Source organism: Piliocolobus tephrosceles, chromosome 10, assembly GCF_002776525.5.
Source record: "Piliocolobus tephrosceles isolate RC106 chromosome 10, ASM277652v3, whole genome shotgun sequence".
Taxonomy (NCBI): domain Eukaryota; kingdom Metazoa; phylum Chordata; class Mammalia; order Primates; family Cercopithecidae; genus Piliocolobus; species Piliocolobus tephrosceles.
Window position 1 is genome coordinate 46,747,969 of NC_045443.1, and position 24,246 is coordinate 46,772,214.

Here is a 24,246-nt window from a genome sequence, read left to right on the forward strand (position 1 = left end):
TGGAGTCTCACTGTGTCACCAGGCTGGAGTGCCGTGGCACAATCTCGGCTTACTGCAACCTTCACTTCCCGGGTTCAAGCAATTTTCCTACCTCAGCCTCCCAAGTAGCTGGGACTACAGGCATGCACCACCATACCCAGCTAAATTTTGTGTTTTTAGTAGAGACGGGGTTTCACCATGTTGGCCAGGATGGTCTCGATCTCTTGACCTCGTGATCCGCCCACCTCAGCCTCCCAAAAGTGTTGGGATTACAGGCGTGAGCCACTGCACCCAGCGGTTCATTTCTGGTATCTTCAAGTTTCCATTTCTTTCGTACAATTTCCTACTCTCTACTCAAATTCCGCATCTGTTCCTGCATATTGCCCACCTGTTAGAAGCAGATCCTGTAACATGTTAGATGTAGCTACCTTCAAAGTTCTACCTTCAAAGTCCTCACTTGATAGTTACAGCATCCCAGCCATGCACATCTCTTCTTGAGATGACTCCTCTGATCACAGAGTCATGCTCATCTGTTTTCTGACTTTTCAGACCATGCATAGCTTTCCCCTCCCTGGCTCTATGGCTGGGTTGTTTTTGAAGGGTTTTTCTCCCTTCCACTGTATGCCTCTTTGCAGTTAGTCAAGGCTAGAGTAGACCCTTCTCCCATGTTCCCTTCCACATTTGTTTTGGTTCCTCATCTGAGGCTGTGGGCCATGCAAGCAGAGCTATGGCCAGTCCTGGAATATGGCTTGAAGCAATGCTCAGGGAAATACTCCTTCCCATGCCTTGTCTTCCCTGAATTTTTTGGGGGAAGAAGCAATACATTGACCAGAAATGTCAACTTTGCTCTGAAAAAAAAAATGAGGCGCCTATATAGTATCAACGAACCTGATCACTAGAAAAATACCACACACATATGTATATACACATCTACACATATATACACATGCATACACATACATGTATACACACATACACATACATTTATACACATATATATTTATACATGCACACATGTGCCTATACACACATACACATATATACATACACACCCATACACATGCACACACATATACACATGTGCAAATACATACATACATAAATACACCCACACATACATAAATATGTACATACATACACAAACATGTATACATACATATATACACAAAGATACACACACATATATATTTGTCTTCCAACCCTCTTGGCTTCACAGCTTGACCCATGCAGGTTTTCTTTGCCTTTAAGAAGATGAAATTATTACCAAAGCAGAAGAATGTCAGACACTGCGTGCTTGCCAGAGAGCTCGCTAGAGGACATGCAGAAGGTCAAAGTCCTCCATGACCACAGCAAGTTCAGCCACCAGGCCCCTTAAGCACAGTGCCAAGAGCCTGTGAAAACATGAAACCTTTGAAAATATTATGAGTGCCAAAATGTAAAAACAAAGAATGTATATGTATGAAATCTTTATAAAACATAATATTTGCAGTTTCATTCACTGTCAAATTTAATATTCAAAATAGTCTCATTACATTTATAAAACTTGTTCGATTTCTTCTCTACGCATGCTGATTGCTGAGATGTCACTCACAGCTAAGTACACATTAAATAACTTATTCATAGCCAGTTAATTTCTAAAGCAAGGTTATAAAAATGCTTTCCAATTATTTAGAGCAATATATTTAGTGTGAGGGCATTTTAAGATGTTAAGTATCATTGGGGTGAGGCCTCCAGAAAAGAAAGAGCCTGGGACCGGAGAAGCTGGAAACAGCCCAGGGCCGGCCCAGCTGTGCTGTGCATGTGACCTGCATCATGATACCACTCCCCTTCCTCCCACACCAGGCATCCTCGCGATATCTTAAGCTGTGATTCAGAAAACAAATCCTACTCCTGGCATCATCCACAGAACCGGCTGTTCACATCCCACATCCTCCTCAGCTTTCCGGAGTCTCAGCCTTAGGCTGGAAGCAAGGATGGGCGCCATTCCTGAGGAAGAGAAACGCTGGACATGGGTTCTCTGAGGATAGGGTAATTTCCTATTTGTATGCGTGGTCCCTAGGCCAAGGCTGCTGGTGAGTGGAGAAGGACGGGGCGGGGGAGACTGAGTGGGGACCAGGCAGGTAGCTGTGTGTCAGGTGGAGGGTGCGTAGGTGCTCGTGAGCTGATTGAACTAACCGAATTAATGTCTCAACTGAACTGACAGACGCTTGCCAGAGATGGCCTCCTTAGCCCACACTGTCTATATTTGAACCTCATGTCTCCATTTCTTCCACCTTTGTCCTCACTCAAAGACATGCTCACCTTTGCCTCCCACCTTATGACACCTGGCTCTGGTCTGTATTTGGTATCTCCTTTTGTTCTCACCTTCTGAGCTTTCATGCAAATCACTGGCATGTCAGTGATGTATCTGTCCATATTTTGATTAAATGAAGAGTTACTGACACCTACTAAGTGCCAGGTGCCACTCACAGCTATCTCGGCATGTTTGCTCCCAAAGTACACAGACAACACTCAAAGGGTTCTAAAACTGATTTGAGGAGGTGTGGGTTTCAGCAATGAGACAGAATTTTAAAATAAACCAACCTCTATTTTGTTAAAAACGTAGAGTTTGCGGACTGCAGGAGGGAAACAGTGTTTCTCAAAGTTCTAGGAGTACTCAGCAACACCCAGAGGGTTTCTTTAAAAGCACCAGCTGGGAACCCACATTTCAACCAAGTTCTCTGTGGGTTTCCGTCTCTCGGAAGGTTGAGAATCACCAGCTAAGGGATGCAGTGGAGACTGGGGCTGTCTTGATCCTTCTGGCTTATTTGGGTTCCAGGGAGTGACTCGCTTGACTTTTTTTGAACAAGCTAAGCGGATTCATTTGTAGGTTCCTGGCATTCCTTCCTTTGGTTCGCTGAGGCACTGCAAGAGTTAATAGAGTTACAGGTTGGGGAGCAACTGAGACAAGGCCCAGGCTATGTGAGTGCCATCCAGCACCTGAGCACTTCCCAGAGCCAAGTCTAGAGCTGGGCCCAGACTCAGCCTGGACACAGAACTGCTCAACACAAAGTCGTGATCCGCCCACCTCGGCCTCCCAAAGTGCTGGGATTACAGGCGTGAGCCACCATGCCCGACCTGTACCAGTCTGTTTTTAGCTGTGCAGGAACAGACCCTGAGCAAGGGGAGGGCAGAGCACTCAGAGTCAAGGCTAAGATTCTCCAGCTACAGAAAGCATTTGGGGTCTGCAGACATACACAGCTCTCCCACCTGTCAGAGAACCCCGGGGACATGCTTGTAAGACAAAGCTGAAAAAAATCTCAGAGAAGGGGGGCTGCTGGGTTTTGAGGGATGCAGTCTTCTGGCATCTCAAACCATGGAGGGAAGATGAGCAACCCTCCCTCATATGCCGAGAGGACGCCCCAGTGGGCCTGGAGACAAACAGGCTGTCAGTGCCAGGCAGACCAGGATAATGGGGCATGAGGTTGGGCCTAGTTATGAACCCATATGGGGCTGTGAGCTGGACAGCATGGCCAGGGGAGCCGGCGAGGTCAGCAGGACCACAAAGAGGCGAGTGACCTGGCACCACGCAGCAGGTGGATGTGAGGACTTATGGTGGGCCAGGAGCAGGCGGCCCAAGAAAAGGTGCACTTTAGGGAGTAGAGCAGTGTCCAGGAGGGCGCTCCCAAAGGAGGCAGCACAGCCCCCACCCTGAGGTAGCAGCAGCCTGGGCAGGGACAGAGAACTTTTGTTAGAGACCAGCAGATCCTCATGCCAAAATAGTGGACCCCAAGACAATGCAGGGAGCCCCCACACTGAGACATCAGGAGCAGCCTGACACGCAGGGAGGTGGTGGCAGCCTGGGATGTGGGCAAAGAAGACAGCACAGCAGGATCTGCCTCTGCACCTGGTGGTGATATCAACACAGTAAACAGGTATAGGGTTGAAAGCAGGGAGAAAATTGTCTTCATCTAAATTCCCTTAGAAAGGGGAAGCTGTCTTTGCTGGGAACAATATTTTGATAAGTGCCTTAAGCCTGAAACTGGGATCCCAGTGGAGGCCTGGGTGTGGGTGGAACAGCTCTGCTTGAGACATGAAGGAATTCTAGAATTGTGCATGTTTTACCAGAGAAAGAGGCGGGGAAAGAGGGAAGAAAGGAGGCTGCTGCTTGGTGCTGTTCAACATGAATCCCGTTCCTCACTGTCCCTCTGTATTTTCAGAAAGTTACTGACGTCATGAGTGTATGGACTCAAGTGGGGTGCGTACCTCTGATATTTATGTGCACATATCTCCGTGTGTGGGAAGAACAAAGGGGCTGGCCTGAGACTCAGAAGCTGGGCAGAGCACAGGCAGGGAAGGGATGTGGAGAGGAGAGACCCCCACGATGGGGAGGGCTTTGGGTAAGTTTAACCGAATCTCTGCCAGGCCAGGCCCCAGTTGACTTCTGGGTTACAGTGTTCTCCCACAGTGTTGTTTTGGTTATTCTCCATTCTGTTTGCTGTATCTAAATCAACAACCAACAGCAACACGCATGCACATCCCCCTTGGAAACCCTCCAGGAATTGGAAACCAGGTTTCTGCGCTGGGTGGACTGGAATGCTGGGACTCTCAGGCCCATTTCAGAGTGCAGGTGTGGCCAGGGACTGGCCCTCTTTGATGCTGCTGTGCCTCCCTGTCTCACTGAGGTCTCTAGTTGGAGGATGGGGGCAGCACCAGCATATTCTGGCTCTTGGCTCTGGTTAGGTCTAGACTGGAGGCATCAGGAGCCTCTCCCGATTGGGGACCTGTAACTGACGCAGGGCCAGGGTCACAGGAGGCAGATGGGATGGCTCATGTAGAGAGGGTCCTTAAAAGAGCCTTGAGCCTTCAGTAGTGACATCTACAAGCCCCGAGAGGCAAAGGAGAGCTAAGCCTTTTCTAACCAGAAAAGCGTCTTGTTGGCCCCTGGAGTCCTGCCTCTATCCGCGCAGCCAGCTGTTCTTTCCAGGGACCATTCTTGAAGGTAGTAAGGAAAGGAAGTGACAGATAGGCCCAGGCCCAAGGCTCAGGTTTCTCAGGCAGTCCAGGGGCTCCCTCATCTGTCCCTCCCTACACCTGGCTCCCCCGAGAACCACCCCCAGGGCTAGGGTGAGATGGGGCTCTTCAGAATTCATGTGCAGCTCAGGAGGCCAGTGTGAAGGAAAAGCCCCCTGGTGGCCTCTGAGACAGTAAGGAAACCCTTCACTAGAACTGAAGTGCTGTTGGCACAGGGACCCCGCTTACATCCACCTAGCAGACGAACCAGGTTAGCCTCTCTGTCTGGTGTGGGATAGTAAATGAGGTCATTGTTAAAGCCTGGAGAAAGATTTATTGGGGAGAATCCACATTGACCATCAGCCTCGCACCTTACTGGGCCTTCAGGAAGTTCAGACTTTTGTGGTAGGAGGACTACACGTCCAGTGTCAACAGCCGGGGAATATCTGGGGGTCCCCTCAGCTGGTCCCAGGGAAGGCTGGCAGGGGTCTTTTTTTCTATTGCGTAACTGGAGGAGGCCACCTCGGTCTTCCAGACAGCCTCCATCTGCTTCCCCTGTTGGCTGGGAGTGGGGGGTTTGGAGAATGTGAAAAGCAACAAAAAGAGATTGAGATGCAAGAGACTCTCCAGAGCCACCAGGCCCAAGTGGGCTTTGTCTCCTTCCTTTCTCAAATCGAATGTGTCACTGTCCTCCTTGTCTCCCCGTCAACACTGAATCTGAATCTCACTTCCCTGGGGCTCCTCTGGCCGAGGAGCTGCTGAAAGAGGTTCCCAGGGTGGCCCTTGTCCTTTAAGGAACAGGCCCTGGGGCAGAAGCCCTGATCTAGGCCATGCAAGGGTAGGTGTGGACCAGGGTCCTTTTAGCTGCCCAGAGGTTCACAGTGTTTCCAGAGCCTGCAGGTCACATGGTAGGGAGGTTCAGATTTGTTTATAGGACAGACCAATGGCAGATGCCAAATCGATGCTCAGGGTAGAAAAGTTGTAAGTTTTCAGGTGTGGTCCTCAGAGTCTTTTTGTTGCATAGTTTGAAATGCACTGGTCAGGCTAGCCCCTGAAGCCCGCACACTATGACACACACCCCACCTCTGGGTCAGTGGCCAGCACTGGGGAGGGCAGCTGAGAAGGCAGGCACTTTGCAACTTGTAGGGTGATCTTGGCTTGTTGGTGCCCTCACTTCACAGCCCACCTCCCCAGGCTGGTCACTCCTGCTCCCTGCCTCTTCACCCATACAGCTGCTGCCCCCTCAGCTTCCCGGCACCTACCGGGCCATCTGCAGGGGCGCACATTCCCGGTGCCTGGACTGAAAGGGCTGCTTATAGGTGGGGCCACTGGGGTGGATGTGCCGGGGTGAGGCTGCAGGCAACTTGCATTTCTTCGGCTTTGGTGAGGTGACCTCAGGGATGTTCAGGTGAACGTTCCACTCCAGCTGGAGCTAGAGGAACCAGCAGAGAGGCATCAGGGAAACAGGAAGTTATCTCCTCTCTAGGTTGGGAGGAGGCTTTGCCTGCCTGTCTGTGCCCCTGCTGGACTCAGGGCTGAGTGGAGAGGGTAAGGTCGAGGGAATCCCTTCATTTAGAAACCCTGGGACCACAAAGTATCAGACCTTTGCTGGAAACTCCTTGAATTCTTTTTTGCTGTGTCAGTTCCTATTTTCTCCTTTGTTGTGAGGAAGCTGGATAATGGGCAAAACAGCAAGGAAGAAAATAAAACCAGAGCAGCTGGAACTAGAGCAGCTCCAGGTAGGGTTCACGGCAGGGGGCCAGGTTGTGCCTGGACTGCACTGGATATCTTTTTGTCCAGCCCCAGCCCTGGCACGGGTTGAGAAGCTGGGGGAACCTTCACAGCCACTCAAAGAATTGTCATGTCCCTTTCATTCTCAATCCCAAAACAAACAGCAAGTCAAGATGCCTCTAGGAGATTATCTGGACTTGTATAAGGTGATACGAAACCTCCATGGCCAAGGCTCTTCTAGCTGCTTGATGCCAGCCCTCATACCAATGCCTCAGCATGCTGCCTCCCCTAGACTCAGGCCACTGTCGCTCAAGAGTCGGGGGCAGGTGGTACCTCCTGACCCAACCCTGGGGCGGGTCCCAGCAGGCTCTGACTCACAACTGTGGGATCCTCCAGTCCCTCCAAGCTGCCCCTAGGGACCACGTCGGCACTTGCTGCTTTTCTGCCCCTGGCAGCCTGAGCCTCAGGTCTAGAGCTGAGGGCTGCTCATCCCAAAGCCAGTGTTGCAAATGAAGGAGTCTGGCAGGGAAAGATCCCATACTCATGGGTGGTGCTGAGAGCTATTCCTGCCATATGAAAGATGAATATGGATATAAACTCAATACTTGTATAATGGGGACAAAATTATTAATAGTCCCAAAGGGTATGAATTCTAATTTGCTGGGTTAGTTCCTGTTTTACATCTGTTGTAGAGAATCTAGAAACAGGCAAAACATCAGTGAAAAAAAATTAAAAGAAGACAAAGAAGTTAAATCTATATCTGTACCTGTATCTATATATCTATAATAAAGAGTCAAGGCCGGGCGTGGTGGCTCACCCCTATAATCCCAGCACTTTGGGAAGCCAAGTCAGGCAGATCACGAGGTCAAGAGATTCAGACCATCCTGGCCAACATGGTGAAACCCTGTCTCTACTAAAAATACAAAAATTAGCTGGGTGTGGTGGCGCACGTCTGTAGTCCCAGCTACTCGGGAGGCTGAGGCAGGAAAATTGCTTGAACCCGGGAAACGGAGGTTGCAGTGAGCCAAGATCGCGCCACTGCACTCCAGCCTGGCAGCAGAGCAAGACTCTGTCTCAAAAAAAAAAAAAAAAAAAATAAGTCAAAAGAGGAGAATATAGGAGTCTTTTATTCCATTATTCCCAAGTTTTAGCTATTTTCTCTTTGGTCTTTTTTTTTTTTTTTTTAATTCTATATTATTTTGCATTTATTTTAAATCTCAGAAGTTTCAAGGATTCCAATATAAGTTTTTCTTTTTTTAGTAATTCAGTATATAGACAATTATTGGTATACACATGGTTCCATTATCCCTCAGTGGTGTATGGCCCATAGATTAGTAATCATTTATCTAGACAAAGAGAAAAGGAAGTTTGGGTGTCAGAGACAGTGTGTTGGAATTTAAAGAGGTCTTCTGGATGTGAGAGAATGGGAGAGGAGAGGAAAAAATAAAAGAAAATTTCATTATTGTGAATTATAAGCTGGACCCACTTTAGTGGTTATGAGTGACCCAATTAAAGATTGGGGTTGGCCGGGCGTGGTGGCTCACGCCTGTAATCCCAGCACTTTGGGAGGCCGAGGCGGGCGGATCACAAGGTCAGGAGATAGAAACCATCCTGGCTAACACGGTGAAACCCCGTCTCTACTAAAAATACAAAAAAATTAGCAGGGCGTGGTGGCAGGCGCCTGTAGTCCCAGCTACTCGGGAGGCTGAGGCAGGAGAATGGCATGAATCTGGGAAGCGGAGCTTGCAGTGAGCCAGGATTGGACCACTGCACTCCAGCCTGGGCGATAGAGCAAGGCTCTGTCTCAAAAAAAAGAAAAAAAAGATTGGGGTTACTTTTTTATTATTTTTGGTGGGTGAGTGAGCATTATATCTCTGAATGGGATACAACGGATACAATGGCATAACCAGATCACATAACATCTTGGGATTTATTTGGGTTGTACTTGATGTATGAATGTTAAAACCAGGTCTATACATTTTAGATGGTTACTTTACTGAATTCTGCCAAGGTAAAGTGGGGTGGCGGGGAGGGGGTGAAAGTGTAAGGTTTCTCCTAGTGTTAGTTTTCAGAGGAAAAATGTGAGGTCTCAGCAAGGACATGGAAAAGATGAGGATAGGCTCTAAAGGTAGAGATTAAGAGAGTGAGTTGGCCTAAACCAATGGTTCCTAACCCATAGGGCATGGTCCCCTGAGGGGCAATGGATTTTTTGCCAGGAGCCCAAGAGTGTAAGTACATATCAAAATTGTATAAAAATTGAATAAATAAAAAGTAAAACTAAGTATATAGGAATTCTTGGAACTTTTAACATTTAAAATGGGTCTTAATAGTATGGGATTTTATTTGAGGAGATAAACTAGTGATAAAGGAATAACAAGGACTAGTTTACTATTCTCCTGTAAACAACTAGTAGGCCAAACAAAATAGATGAAAAAATGATATATACCCATTCAGACAACAGGCATTGCAGGTCAATGATCCCCAAAAGGAATGAAACAAATGAGACAATGTCCAGGCCCCAGCACAGGGCAGGGAACCCAAACAGAGGCCAGCAGCCTTGCTGAGATGAGGAGACAGCGTTTGGGGATCAGGGAAGCCAAGGTGACTAGAATTTGAAAACCAGAGTACTAGAGGGGAGGAAACCACACGGCAAGAAATCTCCAAAGCTCTGCAGAGGTGTCCCATTAAGTCTCTGTGCAGGCCTGCGAGGAAACTACCAAGGCTGGGGGAAGAATCACTGGGCAAGAACAGGCAAAACCATCCTCAGAGTTCATATATCCCTGGGAAGAGTTTGTGTTCACATCTGTAAAATACTGAAAGAAAAAACTGCCCAACTGGAATTCTACATCCAGCAAAAACATCTTTCAAAACTGAAAACTGAATAAACCTTTTCAGACACCAAAGCTGAGAGGATTCATCACCAGCAGATGAGCAGTGTGAGAAATGTTAAAGGAATCCTTGAGGCAGAAGGAAAATGATACTCAAAATACATTTGGATCTACACAAAAGAGTAAGGAGCACTGGAAATGGTAAGTGTGGGGGTAAATAGATTATTCTTTTCCCTTTGCTTAAGGGAAAAGTAATAACAATGTACTGTTGTCCCTTGCTCTCCATGGAGTATTGGCTCCAGGACTCCTCACAGGCACCAAAATCTGTGGATGCTCACATACTTATATAAAATGGTGCAGTGTTTGCATTTCACTCACCCACATCCTCCTGTATATATTAAATTATCTCCAGATTATTTATAATACCTAATACAATATAAATGCTATCTTTAGACTGTTTAGGGAATAACAAGAAAAAAAAGTCTGTTCGTGTTCAGCACAGACACATCCATCCATTTTTTTCTTGGAATCTTTTTGATCTGTGGTTGGTTGAATCCACAGATGCAGAACCCATAGATACAGAGGGCCAACTATATTAGGGAATTTATAAGTTACATAGGGGCAGAATGTATGACAACAGTAGGACAAAGGCCAGGATGGAAGAAATAGATGTATACTGTTGTAAGGTTCTTACACATGAAATAATATTATTTGAAAGTAGACTATGATAAGTTAAAGATTTATATTGTAAACCCTAGAGCACAGTGGCTCATGCCTGTAATCCCAGCACTTTGGGAGGCCGAGGTGGGCAGATCACATGAGGTCAGGAGTTCAAGACCAGCCTGACCAACATGGTGAAATCCAGTCTCTACTAATAATACAAAAATTAGCCGGGTGTGGTGGTGCGCACCTGTAATTTCCGATACTCAGGAGGCTGAGGCAGGAGAATCGCTTGAACCTGGGAGGCGGAGGTTGCAGTGAGCTGAGATCATGCCACTGCACTCTAGGCTGGGCAACAGAGTGAGACTCTGTTTCAAAAAAATAATAATAATAAAAACAAAATAACAAAACAGGCTGGGCATGGTGGCTCACGCCTGTAATCCCAGCACCTTAGGAGGCTGAGGTGGGTGGATCACATGAGGCCACAAGTTCGAGACCAGCCTGGCCAACATGGCAAAACCCTGTGTCTACTAAAAATACAAAAAAACTTAGCCGGGCACTGTGGCAGGCACCTGTAATTCCAGCTACTCAGGAGACTGAGGCAGGAGAATCGCTTGAATCCAGGAGGCAGAGTTACGGTGAGCCGAGATCACACCACTGCACTCCGGCCTGGGAGACAGAGTGAGACTCTGTCTCAAAAAATAAAAATAAAAAATAACAAAAATAACAAAACAAAGAGGTATGGCTAATATGTAATATGTCAGGAGTGGAGATAAGATGAATTTACTTGAAAAAGCTCAATTACTCCACAAGAAGGCAGGAAAAGAGGGAAAAAAACCCAAAGAACAGATGAGACAAATAGAAATGAAGAGCAAATTATATATTTAAACCCAACTGTGTTGATAATCACATCAAATATAAATAGCCTAAAACCACCAAATAAAAGGCAGAGATTGACAGATTGCATAAAAAAGCAAGACCCAAATATAAAATATCAATTAAAACCCCAATTTAAGTATAGAGACACTGTGCTCACTTCGGTAGCACATATACTAAAATTAGAATAATACAGAGAAGACTACTAGCATGGCCTTGGTGCGAGGATGACACACAAATTCATAAAGTGTTCCAATAAATAAATAATATTTAGACATAGGTTAACAGTGAAAGAGTGGAAGAAGGTATACCATGCAAATAGTAAAAAGTATTTAAAAAGCTGCAGTGACTAGATCAATATTGTTGTACACTGATGAGCAAGGAATGTAATTAGAAACAAAGGGCTGGGTATGGGGGCTCGTGCCTGTAATCCCAGCACTTTGGGAGGCCCAGGTGGGTGGATCCCCTGAGGCCGAGAATTGGAGACCAGCCTGGCCAACATGGCGAACCCCATCTCTACTAAAAATATAAAAATTAGCCAGGTGTGGTGGCAGGCGCCTGTAATCCCAGCTACTCAGGAGGCTGAGGCACAAGAATCCCTTGAACCTGAGAGGTGGAGTTTGCAGTGAGCCAACCAAGATGGCGCCACTGCATTGCCTGGGTGATTCATGCTGTAACCCCAACACTTTGAGAGGTCAAGGTGGCAGGATCGCTTGAGGGCAAGATTTGCAGACTAGCCTGGGCAACATAGTGAGACCTCATCTCTATAAAAATAAATAATGAAGGTCAAATTTTCAAGAGTACATAAACAATCTTAAATGTGTATGCACCTAGTTACAGAGCTTCAGAATATTTGAATAATAAACCTATAAAACTGAAATAAATAGACGTAACTGGAGAGATACAGCATGCTCATGAATTGAAAGAATAAATATTATTAAGATGCCATTTCTCATTGCTGGGTAGGTAGGAAATTGGTGGGTTGTGGAGTTTGTGGTGGGTACTTGGACGAAAACTAGAAAGACACTCAGAGTAAAAAGGGGCTCACAATGACATCTAGGACATTCAACCCCCAAAGCAGCAGCTAATGATATATATCTGTGGAGAATGTCATGCAGAAAATGAAATAAAATCCAGGGATCCAATCAGATGCAGAGAATGTGGATACAGAATAATATTCAAGAAAAGGACTGAAAGATTGGTGGGTTTTGATGCTCAGAGAAACCTGGGAATTCAGAGGAATGTCTTCACTTACATCTGAATTTCCCTTTTAATGTTTCTCATTGTTGTATAGCTTTGGGTTTTGCATACAGTAGTTCCCCCTTATCCTCGGGGGATGCATTTCAAGAACCCTGGTGGATGCCTGAAATCTCAGCACCAAACCCTTTATACACGGTTTTTCCTATATGTGCTTAATTATGATAAAGTTTAATATTTAAATTAGGCAGAGTAAGAGATTAATAACAAAATAGAACAATGTTAACAATATACTGTAATAAAAGTTAATGTGAATGTGGTTGGTCTCTCTTGCTCTCAAAATATCTTACATAGGCCAGGCGTGGTGGCTCACGCCTGTAATCCCAGCATTTTGGGAGGCCAAGGCGGGCAGATCACCTGAGGTCAGGAGTTCGAGACCAGCCTGGCCAACATGGTGAAACCCTATCTCTACTAAAAATACAAAAATTAGCCATGTGTGGTGGCACACGCCTGTAATCCCAGCTACTTGGGAGGCTGAGGCAAGAGAATCGCTTGAACCCAGGAGGCAGACGTTTCAGTGAGCTGAGATCATGCCACTGCATTCCAGCCTGGGCGACAGAGCAAGACTCCCAAGCACTTTGGGAGGCCAAGGCAGGCAGATCACCTGAGGTCAGGAGTTAGACACCAGCCTGGCCAATGTGGCGAAACCCTGTCTCTACTAAAAATACAAAAAGTAGCCAGGCATGGTGGTGGGTGCCTGTAATCCCAGCTACTCAGGAGGGTGTGGCACGAGAATTGCCTGAACCCGGGAGGTGGAGGTTGCAGTGAGCCAAGATGGCACCACTGCACTCCAGCCTGGGCAACACAGCAAGACTGTCTCAAAAAAAAAAAAAAAAAAAAAAAAGGAATGCCACAGACTGAAAGATAATACCCATGAAATACAGATCTGGTGTAGAACTTGCATACCAGATATAGGTATGCAAATATTTGATATAGGTATCAAATGTATTTGATATAGGCATCAAATATAGGATGAACTTTACAACCCAATAATACGCTTTACCAAAGGAGATAAATGGATGACAAATAAGCACATGAAAATATGCTCACATTATTGTTAGGAAAATTCACATTGCATAAATTAAAGTCTTAGTATAAAATAGTTCTACAACTCAATAGCATGAAAACATAACCTGATTTTTTTTTTTTTTTTTTTTGAGATGGAGTTTCGCTCTGTCGCCCAGGCTGGAGTGCAGTGGCGCGATCTCGGCTCACTGCAAGCTCCGCCTCCTGGGTTCACGCCACTCTCCTGCCTCAGCCTCCCGAGTAGCTGGGACTACAGACACTCGCCACCACGCCTGGCTAATTTTTTTGTATTTTTAATAGAGACGGGGTTTCACCGTGTCAGCCAGGCTGGTCTTGATCTCCTGACCTCATGATTCGCCCTCCTCGGCCTCCCGAAGTGCTGGGATTACAGGTGTGAGCCACCGCGCCCGGCTCCTGATTTTTAAATCATTATTATTTTGAGTTTTTGGCTGAAGAAGCAGAGGAAATGGAGATGGTCATCCTGTAGATGTCATGAGGCGAGCTGGGATTAAGGTCACCATTGAGGGTCTGGCTGGAAAAGACCCAGTACAGTGTAGCCATGATGTTGTCATTTGCCCTGATACCAGTCTTGACGATGCAAAAAAAGGGGGACCATATGACATAGTGGTTCTACTAGGAGGTAATCTGGGTGCACAGAATTTATTTGAGTCTGCTGCTGTGAAGGAGATACTAAAGGAACAGGAAAACCAGAAGTACCTTATAGCCACCATCTGTACAAGTCCTACTGCTCTGATGGCTCATGAAATAAGTTTTGAAAGTAAAGTTACAACACTCCCGCTTGCTAAGGACAAAATGATGAATGGAGGTCATTACACCTACTCTGAGAATCGTGTGGAAAAGGACAGCCTGAAATTCTTACAAGCCGAGGGCCAGCTTTGAGTTTGTGCTTCCAATTGTTGAAGCCCTGAGTGGCAAGGAGATGGCAGCTTAAGTAAAGGCTCCACTCGTTCTTAAATACTAGAGCAGCGAAATGTGACGATCACTTAGAGAAACAGGCCATTAGGAATCCATTTTCACTGTTCGCTCTGGACAAAACAATGGTAGGTTAATATGTTCAGAAGCCACCGTCATAACTGCTTTTACCGAAGTACAGTTGTGAAGTCACAACTACACAGAGATTTCTCAACCTACAACTTGTGTCTGCACATTACTAAGCCTTGTTTGCAGAATAAACAGGGCATTTAGCAAACTAAAAATAATAAAATAGGCAGAGCAGGAGTTCAAGACCCACCTGGGCAAAATAGTGAGACCCCGTCTCAAAAAAAAAAAAAAAAAAGGCAGGGGCAAAGGACCTCAATTGACATTTATCCAAAAAAGACATGGGGTACTCTGGGCCACTCTGCCTATGGGACAGCCCTGCTCTGTCTATGGAGCAGGCATTCTGTTGCACGCTGTTGCTCTAATACACTTGCTGTCTTTAAAAAAAAAAAAAAGACGGCTGGGCGTGGTGGCTCACTCCTGTAATCCCAGCACCTTGGGAGGCTGAGGTGGGCGGATCACAAGGTCAGGAGATCGAGACCATCCTGGCTAACATGGTGAAACCCCGTCTCTACTAAAAAATAGAAAAAATTAGCCAGGCATGGTGGCGGGCGCCTGTAGTCCCAGCTACTCGGGAGGCTGAGGCAGGAGAATGGCGTGAACCTAGGAGGTGGAGCTTGCAGTGAGCCAAGATCACGCCATTGCACTCCAGCCTGGGCGACAGAGCGAGACTCCGTCTCAAAAAAAAAAAAAAAAAAGACACAAAAATGGCCAACAAGTATATGAAAAGGTGCTCAACATCATTCATCATCAGGGAAATGTAAATCAAAACCACAATGAGCTATCACCTCACACCTGCTAGAAGGGCTATTATCAAAAAGACAGGAGATAATAAGGTCATGGCAAGGGTGTGAAGAAAAGGGAATCCTGTACACTATTCATAGGAAGGTAGATTAGTACAGCCATTGTGGAAAACAGTATGGAGGCTCCTAAAAATATTAAAAATGAAATTACTATGACCCAGGGATTCTCTTCTGGGTATATACCCAAAGGAGCAGAATCACCACCTTGAAGAGATATCTAGACTCCCATGTCCATTGCAGTATTACTCACAGTAGCCAAGCTATGGAAACAACCAAGGTGCCCATCAGTGGACAAATGAAAGAAACTCTGGTATATACAGTCATGTGCTGCATAACAATATTTCAATAAATGATGGACCACATATACGACCATGGTCTCATAAGATTATAATACCGTATCTTTACTGTACCTTTTCTATGTTTAGATACACAAATATTCACCATTGTGTTCTGACTGCCTACAGTATTCAGAATAGTCACATGCTGCACAGATTTGTAGGCTAGCAGCAATAGGCTACGCCATATAGTCTAGGTGTGTAGCAGGTTATCCCATCTAGGTTTGTAGAAGTATACCCTATGATGTTCACACAACAAAAAATTGCCTAACAACACATTTCCCATAACACAACCCCATCATTAAGTGATGCATAACTGTATATACAGTGGAATATTATTCAGCCTTAAAAAAGGAGGAGATCCTGCCATTTGCCACAATATGGTTGGCCCCAGAGGACATTATGCTAAGTGAAGTATGCCATGCGTAGAAGGAAAAATATCACATGATCTCACTTGTATGTGAAATCTAAAAAAAAAACAAAAGGCCAAATTGAGGAGACAGAAAATAAAACTGTGGTTACCAGAATTGGAGTGGGGATGGGAGGAAATAGGGTGACATAGACCAAAGGATACACAGTAGCAAATACATAGGATTAAAAGACTGAAAGCTCTATGTGCTGGATTATAGTTAATAGTGTATTGTAGTCAGGATTTTTGCCAAATGGGTAGATTACTACTGCCCTTGCCAGAGGAGAGATAAAAATGGCAACTATGTGAGATGATGGATATGTTAATTTGTTTCACTATGGTAACCATTTTGCTATATATGTATCTTAATAATGTTATGTTGTAAACCTTAAATATATACAGTAAAACTTATTTTAAATAAATAAATTTATAAATAATAAAAATTGTGGCCGGGTGCAGTGGCTCATGCCTGTAATCCCAGCATTTTGGGAGGCCAAGGCGGGTGGATCACTTGACGTCAGGTGTTCAAAACCAGCCTGGCCAACATGGTGAAACCCTGTCTCTATTAAAAATGCAAAAATTATCCAGGTGTGGTGTGAGTGCCTGTAATCCCAGCTACGTGGGAGACTGACTCAGGAGAATCGCTTGAACCTGGGAGGTGGAGGTTGCAGTGAGCTGAGATTGCGCCACCGCACTCCAGCCTGGGCAAAAGAGTGAGACTCCATCTCAAAACAAACAAACAAACAAACACATTTTGAGGGATTATGAGGGAAAATGGATTCTAAGCTAGATTTCCACATCCAGGCAAACAGTCAATTAAGAGTGAGGACAGATATTAAGTAAAGACATTTTCAGACAACCAGGGTCTCAATGACTTAACCTCCCATGCAACCATTGTCAGAAAGTGAGTGGAGGAGGGACTCTACTAAAACAAGGAAGTGAACCAAGGAAGAAGAGACCTGGAATCTGGAAAGCCAAGGAGCTGATTCAGGGAGAAGCAAAGCGAGTCCCTGCAAGACAGTGAAGATGACGGCTGTGCACCAAGCCTGGAGAGCCACCAGATTGACAGGAGCAGGGCATGGAGAACCACAGGGGAGGGAGAATCACAGCCCAGAGCCAGGATTGCAAGATCCAGCTGCCCTTCTTCTCCGGAAGAAATCTCCTCCACAGCTCTTTTTGAAGAGCTGTCTCTCTCTCTCTCTGGGTTGCTCTCCCCAGAAACAGATTGGAAAGCCGCCCTCCCCCATGCTCAGGCCACCGCCTGCCTTCACCTCTCACTGGTGCAGAGGCCTTATCCTGCCTTCTCCTTTCTCTTCTGCCCCTGGTCCCGCAGTCTCAGCCACATCCCCAGGCCCCCCCCCCCGAAAATGGGGCCCCAAGCCGACTGGCTGTGCTGACCCCAGGAGGCAGAGCAGGGGGTGGGGGCGGGAGGCCCACCTTGGGGAACATGGTCACCATGCTGCTCAGGCACTCTCGTCGCTTCTCCTTCAGACTCCTCTGCTTGTCCGTCCAGGCCTGCAGCCTGAGGCTCTGCAGGCGGTCAATGTTTTCCAGGAAGATGTAGAGGTTCTGGGCCTCGTAGGAAGCCTCCGTTTCTTTCATGATTTGTACGTGGTTGATTGCTTCTTGCCTGAGAAGAGAGGAGAAGCGATTTAGGGGGTGGAGAGGCCTCATCTATCCCCCTTGTCTGTTAACCAGAGATGACTTTGTTTTCTTTAATTCCTTAGAGCAAAAAGAGAAGTGGAGGCTGGTAAGAGCTGGGGAAAATGGGGCAGAGAAAAGTGGGAGGTGGTATCAGGTGAGGAGCCTCGGGGCTGGGATGAAAACAGGAAGAGAAAGGAAAGACGGGAGCACATTAGGTGGATTATGGACAGGGCCATGGGAAGAGAGGAAGAGAGAAGGAAGTGGCTTAGAGGAAAAGCCCACTACAGGGAGAGCAGCAGTCAGTGCCCTTCTTCCCACACCTTCAGGGGTTGCCCAAGGCCCCAGGCCAGACTTGCTTTCCTGGACCCCACTCAGGAGACCCTGTCCAGGCCTGGGGTGGCTCTCCCCATCCCCCTTTGCCCTGTGTTCCTTCTCTCCCACTGGGTTTAGGCTCTGCCCACATATTGCAGCAGGTGGGTGCCAGGTGGGTTCCAGGGAGGACCTACCGGAGGCTCTGGAGGCGTCTATAGAAGATGTACTTATGGCACAGGTACTGCAGCCTGAGCATGCCCAGCTCCATGGTGGTGGTGGTGAGCTCCAGTGCTTTGCTACGCAGGTAGTGGGGCAGCCTCAACTCAGACTCCTCACTCAGGAGCTTCAGGTTCTTCCTCTGAGCCTCCATGTCCATGTGGTACACCTTATCCTTAAGAGTAGCAGGGGATATCTGCAAGGAGGGCTGAGTCAGCCTTCGAATGGATGTCCCAGTGACAGGAAAGGAGGCAGATTTCTTGGGCTTTGTGGGAACTTGGCGGGTCCGTGGTCTATAGGTAAACTCCACTGAACTCATGGGTCTCCGCTTTCCCAGGGCAGGCTGCTGGGTACTAGGAGACATGGGCAAGTGTGGCCTCCTGCTTTGGTGAGCAGATTGGGTCCGGCTTGGGGCAGGCACTAACGATAGCTCTGCCTTTTCTAAGTCCCTCCATCGACTGGCGGGTGTGAAAATCCTCCTCTCCACGTCCTCCCCTAGCTGCTCTGGCTCTCTCCCTATGCTCTCCTGCTCCTTTTCTAGCTGGACCCATCTCTGCTGCTGCTCCCTGGCCAGGTCTTCCAGCTTCCACTGCCGCAGCTTCTCCTGGTGCTCCTGCTCCAGCAGGGCCCACTTCTTCTGCCGCTCCTGCCACATCTCCTCCTCCTCCAGCCATAGCTGCCTCCGTGTCTCCCAGCCGAATCCCTTCTCCCAGGGCTTCTCTTGGCTCTCAGAGGTCACCTGCCTGGAGCTCTCTAGAGACAGCTGTTTGCTACAGTGGAACTTAATTTGGAGTCCTCCCTTTTCCTGGAAGTAGTCCTCCTGGTCTTTGTCTTTGTGGCCTGAGCTTTCTGCCACGGGTCTTTCCCATTTCTTAGGAAACCTGCGATCTACTAAGGGTAGAAGCACAGGCTCAAGGCTCTTGGTGTCCTTGCTGCTAAACACATCTGCGACCCTCGAGTGCACAGTCATGGTGGAAAGTGGCTCGTGCCCTGCAGCTGTAGCACCGCTGTCCCACACCATGGCCATGGTACCTGGGGGAAGTGGTGAGAACTGCTCCTTCTTCATGGGTTCCTGTTGGCTTTCCTCCGTGACTGTTTCTTTCCTTGGAAGGGTCTCTCTCTCAGAGGGACCCGGGGAGTCAACAGAAACCTCAGCCGGGTCTTCTGCCTGACCTGTAGCAGTCTGAGCCTTCTTCAGCTGGAACTCCAAGGCCTGCTTCGTCAGGAGAAGGTCATGGTACCTTCCCCCTAAGATCTCTACCTGCTTCAGCAGAGCATCCCTTCTGCTCTCAAGGACCTGCACGAACTGCTGGAAGTGCAGCCTCTGGCTGCTGAGCTCTTCAGTCGCCTGCATTTGCAGGTACCTGTATTTGGTCTCCAGGCTCCTGTTCTCCTTGTGTTGGAGGATCAAGGCCTTGTTGAGGTTCTCCACCACAGTGGCCATGTACCTGATGGCCCTGACCTCCCCCTTGCTAAACATGGTAGAGTCCAGGAGCTCCTGCAGCATGGACGTCACCTCTGAGGCCTTCGTGTTCATGGTATGCTGGTCCTGGAGCATCTGTTCCGGGCTCAGTGGCTGAGGATGGGATGGAGATGTCTGTGGGCTTCTTCCCCGCCAGCCCTGCCAGAAGGTGCGTTTGGACACTGGGAGAAGTGGAGAGAAAAAAGTCAACGATCTCTCATGGGTCCCAAGGATTGCATTGATTCTCCAAACCCTGCAGGGCCAAAATGGCAACCCCCTTAGGGATTTGGCAAGAGTATGGAGCTGGGGCTGTATGTGGGACCAGGGATGGTGCTGACAGGGCAGACCTCTGCTGGGTGCACAGCTTGCCCAGAGCCCAGCCTCAGGGTCTGCCAGCTCCACAGCACCTGCAGAGCCCAGAGGGGCCTGACGTAGGCAAGCCAGCACAGCTCACTGCATCATCCTCCTGGTCTTCCATGTTCTCCTGGGTAGAGTTATTTTTCTAATCATGCCACTTCCCAGCCTCAGTATGTGTGTTTGCCTCCTATTGTCAGCTACCCAAACCCCTTACACCCATCTAGGAAGCCTGGTTTCCCTTTCCCTTTAGCATTGGACTGTGCTTGTGGAGAATTTATCACATGGTCCTCCAACTGTTCACATGTTTTATTTTTTTAATAACTAATGTCTTTTTCCATTTGGGGGATCCCTTTGATACTCTAAGGAAATTAGCAGACCCTTTCTCCCCAGGAAAATGCACTACACACAGATTGTGCCTGCCATTAGCAGATCTCAATTTCTCAAAGGCTGGGTCACGGTGGTCATTGTACCCTCTTGGACCTACTATGTATAGAGCTGGTGGAGTGATTATCTTGGAGCATCCATTCATCTGCCTATTTAATAAACATCACTGGTGGAAAAAACAATGCTAACTTCAGATGAGGGGTAGAGGAAATATAAAAATTAAGGGATACTGAACTTGGGCTAGCATCTAGCTAGTATTGTCAGAAAGGCCATGTGGCCTAGTGGTCCAGAGCTTAGATTCTGCAATAAGATAACTTGGGTTTGAATCCTATCTTTCCGATTTGCCTTGGGCAATTTTCCTAACTTCTCAGTGTCTCAGTTTCCCAATGTGCAAAATGGGGATAATCACAGAATCTATGTCATAGGACTTAGATCATGCATGTTTAGTGCCAGGTGCAGTAACAGGTACCTAGTTATAAGTGCTCAATAAATCATCCCTAAAAATAAATAAAGATGCAGTCTTTACCATTCATAAGTTTATAATCTAGCAAGGGTCTAAGTATACAATAAGTGTATTTGAAGACAGAGTATGGTACAGATGGCAGAACACATTGTTTCCTTATCCACTTTTCCCTGCCTTCTCCCTCCTGCTGACCTTACTTGATTGATAATGAGGCTGGCCATGAAGAACAATGGTAAAGGCTGATGGTTAACTATTGTTAATTAAGCCCTGAGCATGTTCCAAGCGTGGTGTCAGACACCTCACACTGTGTGGAAGCCTCCCCACAAACCTGGAGCTAGGCAGTACCCTCCTCTGTTTATATGTGAGGAAACTGAGGCTCAGAGAGATGAAGTCCTTGCCCAAAGTGATACAACCAGAAATTGACAGAGATGCAATTCAAACTCTAGAGTGAGATTAAGAAGCCAGAAAACCTGTGTGTGGGGCCACAGGCTTTCCTTGTGTTCCCTTCTCTTCTCTGAGCTTCAGTGTTCTCATCTACAAAATGTAAGAGTTCGATAATCTCAGGTTCCCCTAATGTTGATGGGAGTAAAAAGTCAAGGTTTAGCTATTTGCTGATGGTCCACCTCTGCAGCAGCCTCTGGCTGAGCCTCCCCAACCTTCCTGGCTCTGTTGCTGGGTTTGGAGTGAGGAGAGGATTATCCGCAGCCTCTAGCTGCTAACTCTAGCCCTCCTGGCCTCCCAGCTTTGTTCCTCAGAACCTACATGAGGCCTCAGCTCCAGTGAGCACGCCAGAGACCTGTCTCCACATCACACCTCCCTTAGCGCTGAAGGACAGCTCAGAGCTGCTCAGTGCTCGACCTGGGCTCAACCCCCAGTCCCTCACCACTGCCCATCCATCTCAAATCAAGCTTCAGTAATGGAGGAGAATCAGAAAGACCCCAGGCCCAGCCTCTGACTTCTTCCCCTGCCATGGCATCCACCCCATCCCCACCTAGCTCCCTGGCCAGGTGCTCCTAGAACCTACCTTGTGACCTTTTCTTTTGTCCTTCAATGAGAGTGGAGCAAAGGGCAGTGAGTGACTCAATGCCTCTTTTGGTGGCAATGAGGGAGAGTGGTAACATTTTCTCCATCACTTCAATCCATTCGTCCAGGGCTGCTTCTTCCTCTTCACTCTTCCTGGCCCCAATCTCATAGGTCAGAGTGTCACCTGGAGAAGGGATGGGAGGTGCAGGCTGAGAGCAGTCTGTCCTCCAGGGGGACACAGACAGCCCTATAGGACGGGTTACAGCGGCTGTGAAGTCACATTGATTTTACCTCTTACTAGCTATGTGATGTTGGACAAGTCGCTTATCCCCCTGAGCCTCAGTTTCCTTCCCTATAAAAGAACTGGGTGAAGATTAAATGAGATAATACATGTGGAACAATTAACATGAGGCCTGCCATGTAGAAATTCACAATGGACATTAAATAGTATTGTTGTCTGTACAGCAGGGAGGTATCTGACTTGTTGTTGCTCTATGCCCATTGCCTGGTCCAACATCTGGACAACTGAATTAATTAAGGAGAGTTAACTGCTCTCTCAGTCTTGTGGGAAGCTGAAGGACCACTGACTGAGAGCTTCCAAGCATGGGGTAGTATGCGGGTGGCAGGGCACATCCTGATACCATCTTCTTCCAACGCTGGAGCATCCAGCACACAGCACACAGGTCCTGTGATGAGATGACTCTGAGCTGAGTGGGGGTAGCACCTAGCTTTAGGGTTTAATGCAGCTGACCCACACCCAAATGGCTGTACCAGTTGCTCACACAACTGGCATCAGGGCTCATGCAGTAAAGGTCATTCAGTGCTTTGAATATCACCCAGGGGTGCTCTGTAAAATAGCTAATGTGGGTTTGAATTTAGTTTCTATCCTGCTCAAGAAATGAGATGTCATAATGGACCCGTGACTTAGGTTTCATCATATATTCAGCTAATGTCATGATCTGTGATGTTTGGACACTTCTGTGTCTGCCCCTCAGGAGCATGGAGGTGATGTGCTGTGACAGGAGTGGTGGAATGCTTCACTGGAGAAGGGGATGTGTCCTGTGCTGTCTGTGTGCTCGCCAGAGGAGGCACGGTGCCCAGCCTGCAAACTCACCCCAGTCACCTAGCCAGCGGAGAAGGTCATACAGGTGCTTCTCCTTCGTCTTAGCATCTTTGGAGAAGGAGGCAATTTTGTCCAGCAAAATGAATCTCTTCTTGCCCTTTGGATCTGTCTGGTGAGATTTGGCGTTTTCTTTTAAATCATATCCTAATTCTTCCTGGAAGCGGTTGATGACACAATTGACATTGTCCAAAATGTCTAAGAGCTGGGTAGAAATATCCTATAGAGAAGCAGCAGATTGCTGTGTTAGGGCTGTGGACTTGAGCCAGAAGCCACATGCTAGCAGCGTGACCTTGGACAAGTCGCTTAGCCTCTTTGGGTCTCAGTTTTCTTATATTTAAAGTGGGAATCATTATAGTACTTATGTCACAGGGTTTCTATAAGGATTAAATGAATTAAATATTTTAAAGTGCTTTTAATAGTACCTGGCACATCACACAAAAGTGTTAGCTTTTATTATCATTGTGATTATTAAGAAGGTCAAGAAAGGATAGAGTACCAAAACCCCACAGCAAACATTTCTTTAGAATTTCAGAGGTTGCTGGGGGTTTCTGGATGTCTTTCCTTACAAGGATCCACAGGCAACAGAAGCTTGGAAAAGTGAGGCCCCAGGAAACTCTAGGATCAGAGGCTCAAGTAAAAAATGTACTAGAGCCTTGTGTACAGGGTGATTTGAGCCTTTGGCCATTTCCCCTACCCCCATTAACTTCTGGGCTCAGCTTGGGGGATTCTGGAGGGTTGCCAATAACAGATTCTGGGTCCTTTCTCCTGCCCTGTAGGATGTACCACAATGTGCCTCAGGGCTATCCTCAAGCTTCCTGCCCCCTTCCCGGCCCCAGCCCTGCCTCAGGCGGGTGGTTGCTTTCAGCTCACCCTGTAGAGGCCAAGTTTAGGAGAGAGATAATTTATACTAATCTGTCTGCAGACCTGGGTTGCTGAATATCCCAGGACCTCTGAGGACCCAGAGCTTGAATCTCGCTCAAACCTGGGATCAGTCCCCAGCCTCCACATCATATCCCAATATAAGGGTGATTCCTTCATCTCAGGGGCTACCTCTTGAGCCCGAGTTAGCTGAGCAGCCTCAATCCTCAAGATGATGGCTTTCACAGATGTGGGAGTCACCAACTGTGGAGGGTCATCCTTCTCCATTTTGGATCACTCTGTCAGTCACAAAACATCCTGTGTCTCTGGTCCACAGACCTGGACACACGATGTTGCCTGCTTTGGAGGTTAAGGGCACCAGGGTGTCTCCTGGGTACCCTCTGCCCAGGCACAACTCCTCTGGTAACTGCCAAATGCCAGGTTCCAAC

The 24,246-nt window shown here is 47.3% G+C and overlaps 1 protein-coding gene, 1 non-coding gene and 1 pseudogene across 4 annotated transcripts; 2 read left to right on the forward strand and 1 right to left on the reverse strand.

Moving 5' to 3' along the window:
- Positions 1-1,138: 1,138 nt before the first annotated feature.
- On the reverse strand, positions 1,139-24,246 carry FAM186B (family with sequence similarity 186 member B). 3 transcript variants are annotated; one of them, XM_026454686.1, is made up of 8 exons: positions 23,990-24,085; positions 22,931-23,156; positions 21,818-22,000; positions 18,106-19,771; positions 17,393-17,585; positions 6,234-6,403; positions 5,343-5,533; positions 2,546-2,883 (listed from the first exon to the last, which is right to left on the reverse strand). In XM_026454686.1, the coding sequence occupies exons 1-7, from the start codon at positions 24,083-24,085 to the stop codon at positions 5,386-5,388; spliced, it is 2,682 nt and encodes an 893-aa protein (XP_026310471.1). In that variant the 3' UTR covers positions 2,546-2,883; positions 5,343-5,385. The 3 variants fall into 3 exon arrangements, with proteins under 3 accessions (XP_023066358.1, XP_026310471.1, XP_023066359.1); XM_023210590.2 differs by lacking the exons at positions 2,546-2,883; positions 5,343-5,533 and adding an exon at positions 1,139-1,370 and having other exon boundaries at positions 23,810-24,246; XM_023210591.2 differs by lacking the exon at positions 2,546-2,883 and having other exon boundaries at positions 5,286-5,533; positions 23,990-24,246.
- Positions 6,651-14,331, forward strand: LOC111541733 (annotated as a pseudogene).
- On the forward strand, positions 11,219-11,328 carry LOC111542101. The gene has a single exon (XR_002731444.1). It is a non-coding gene; the product is annotated as a U6 spliceosomal RNA (small nuclear RNA).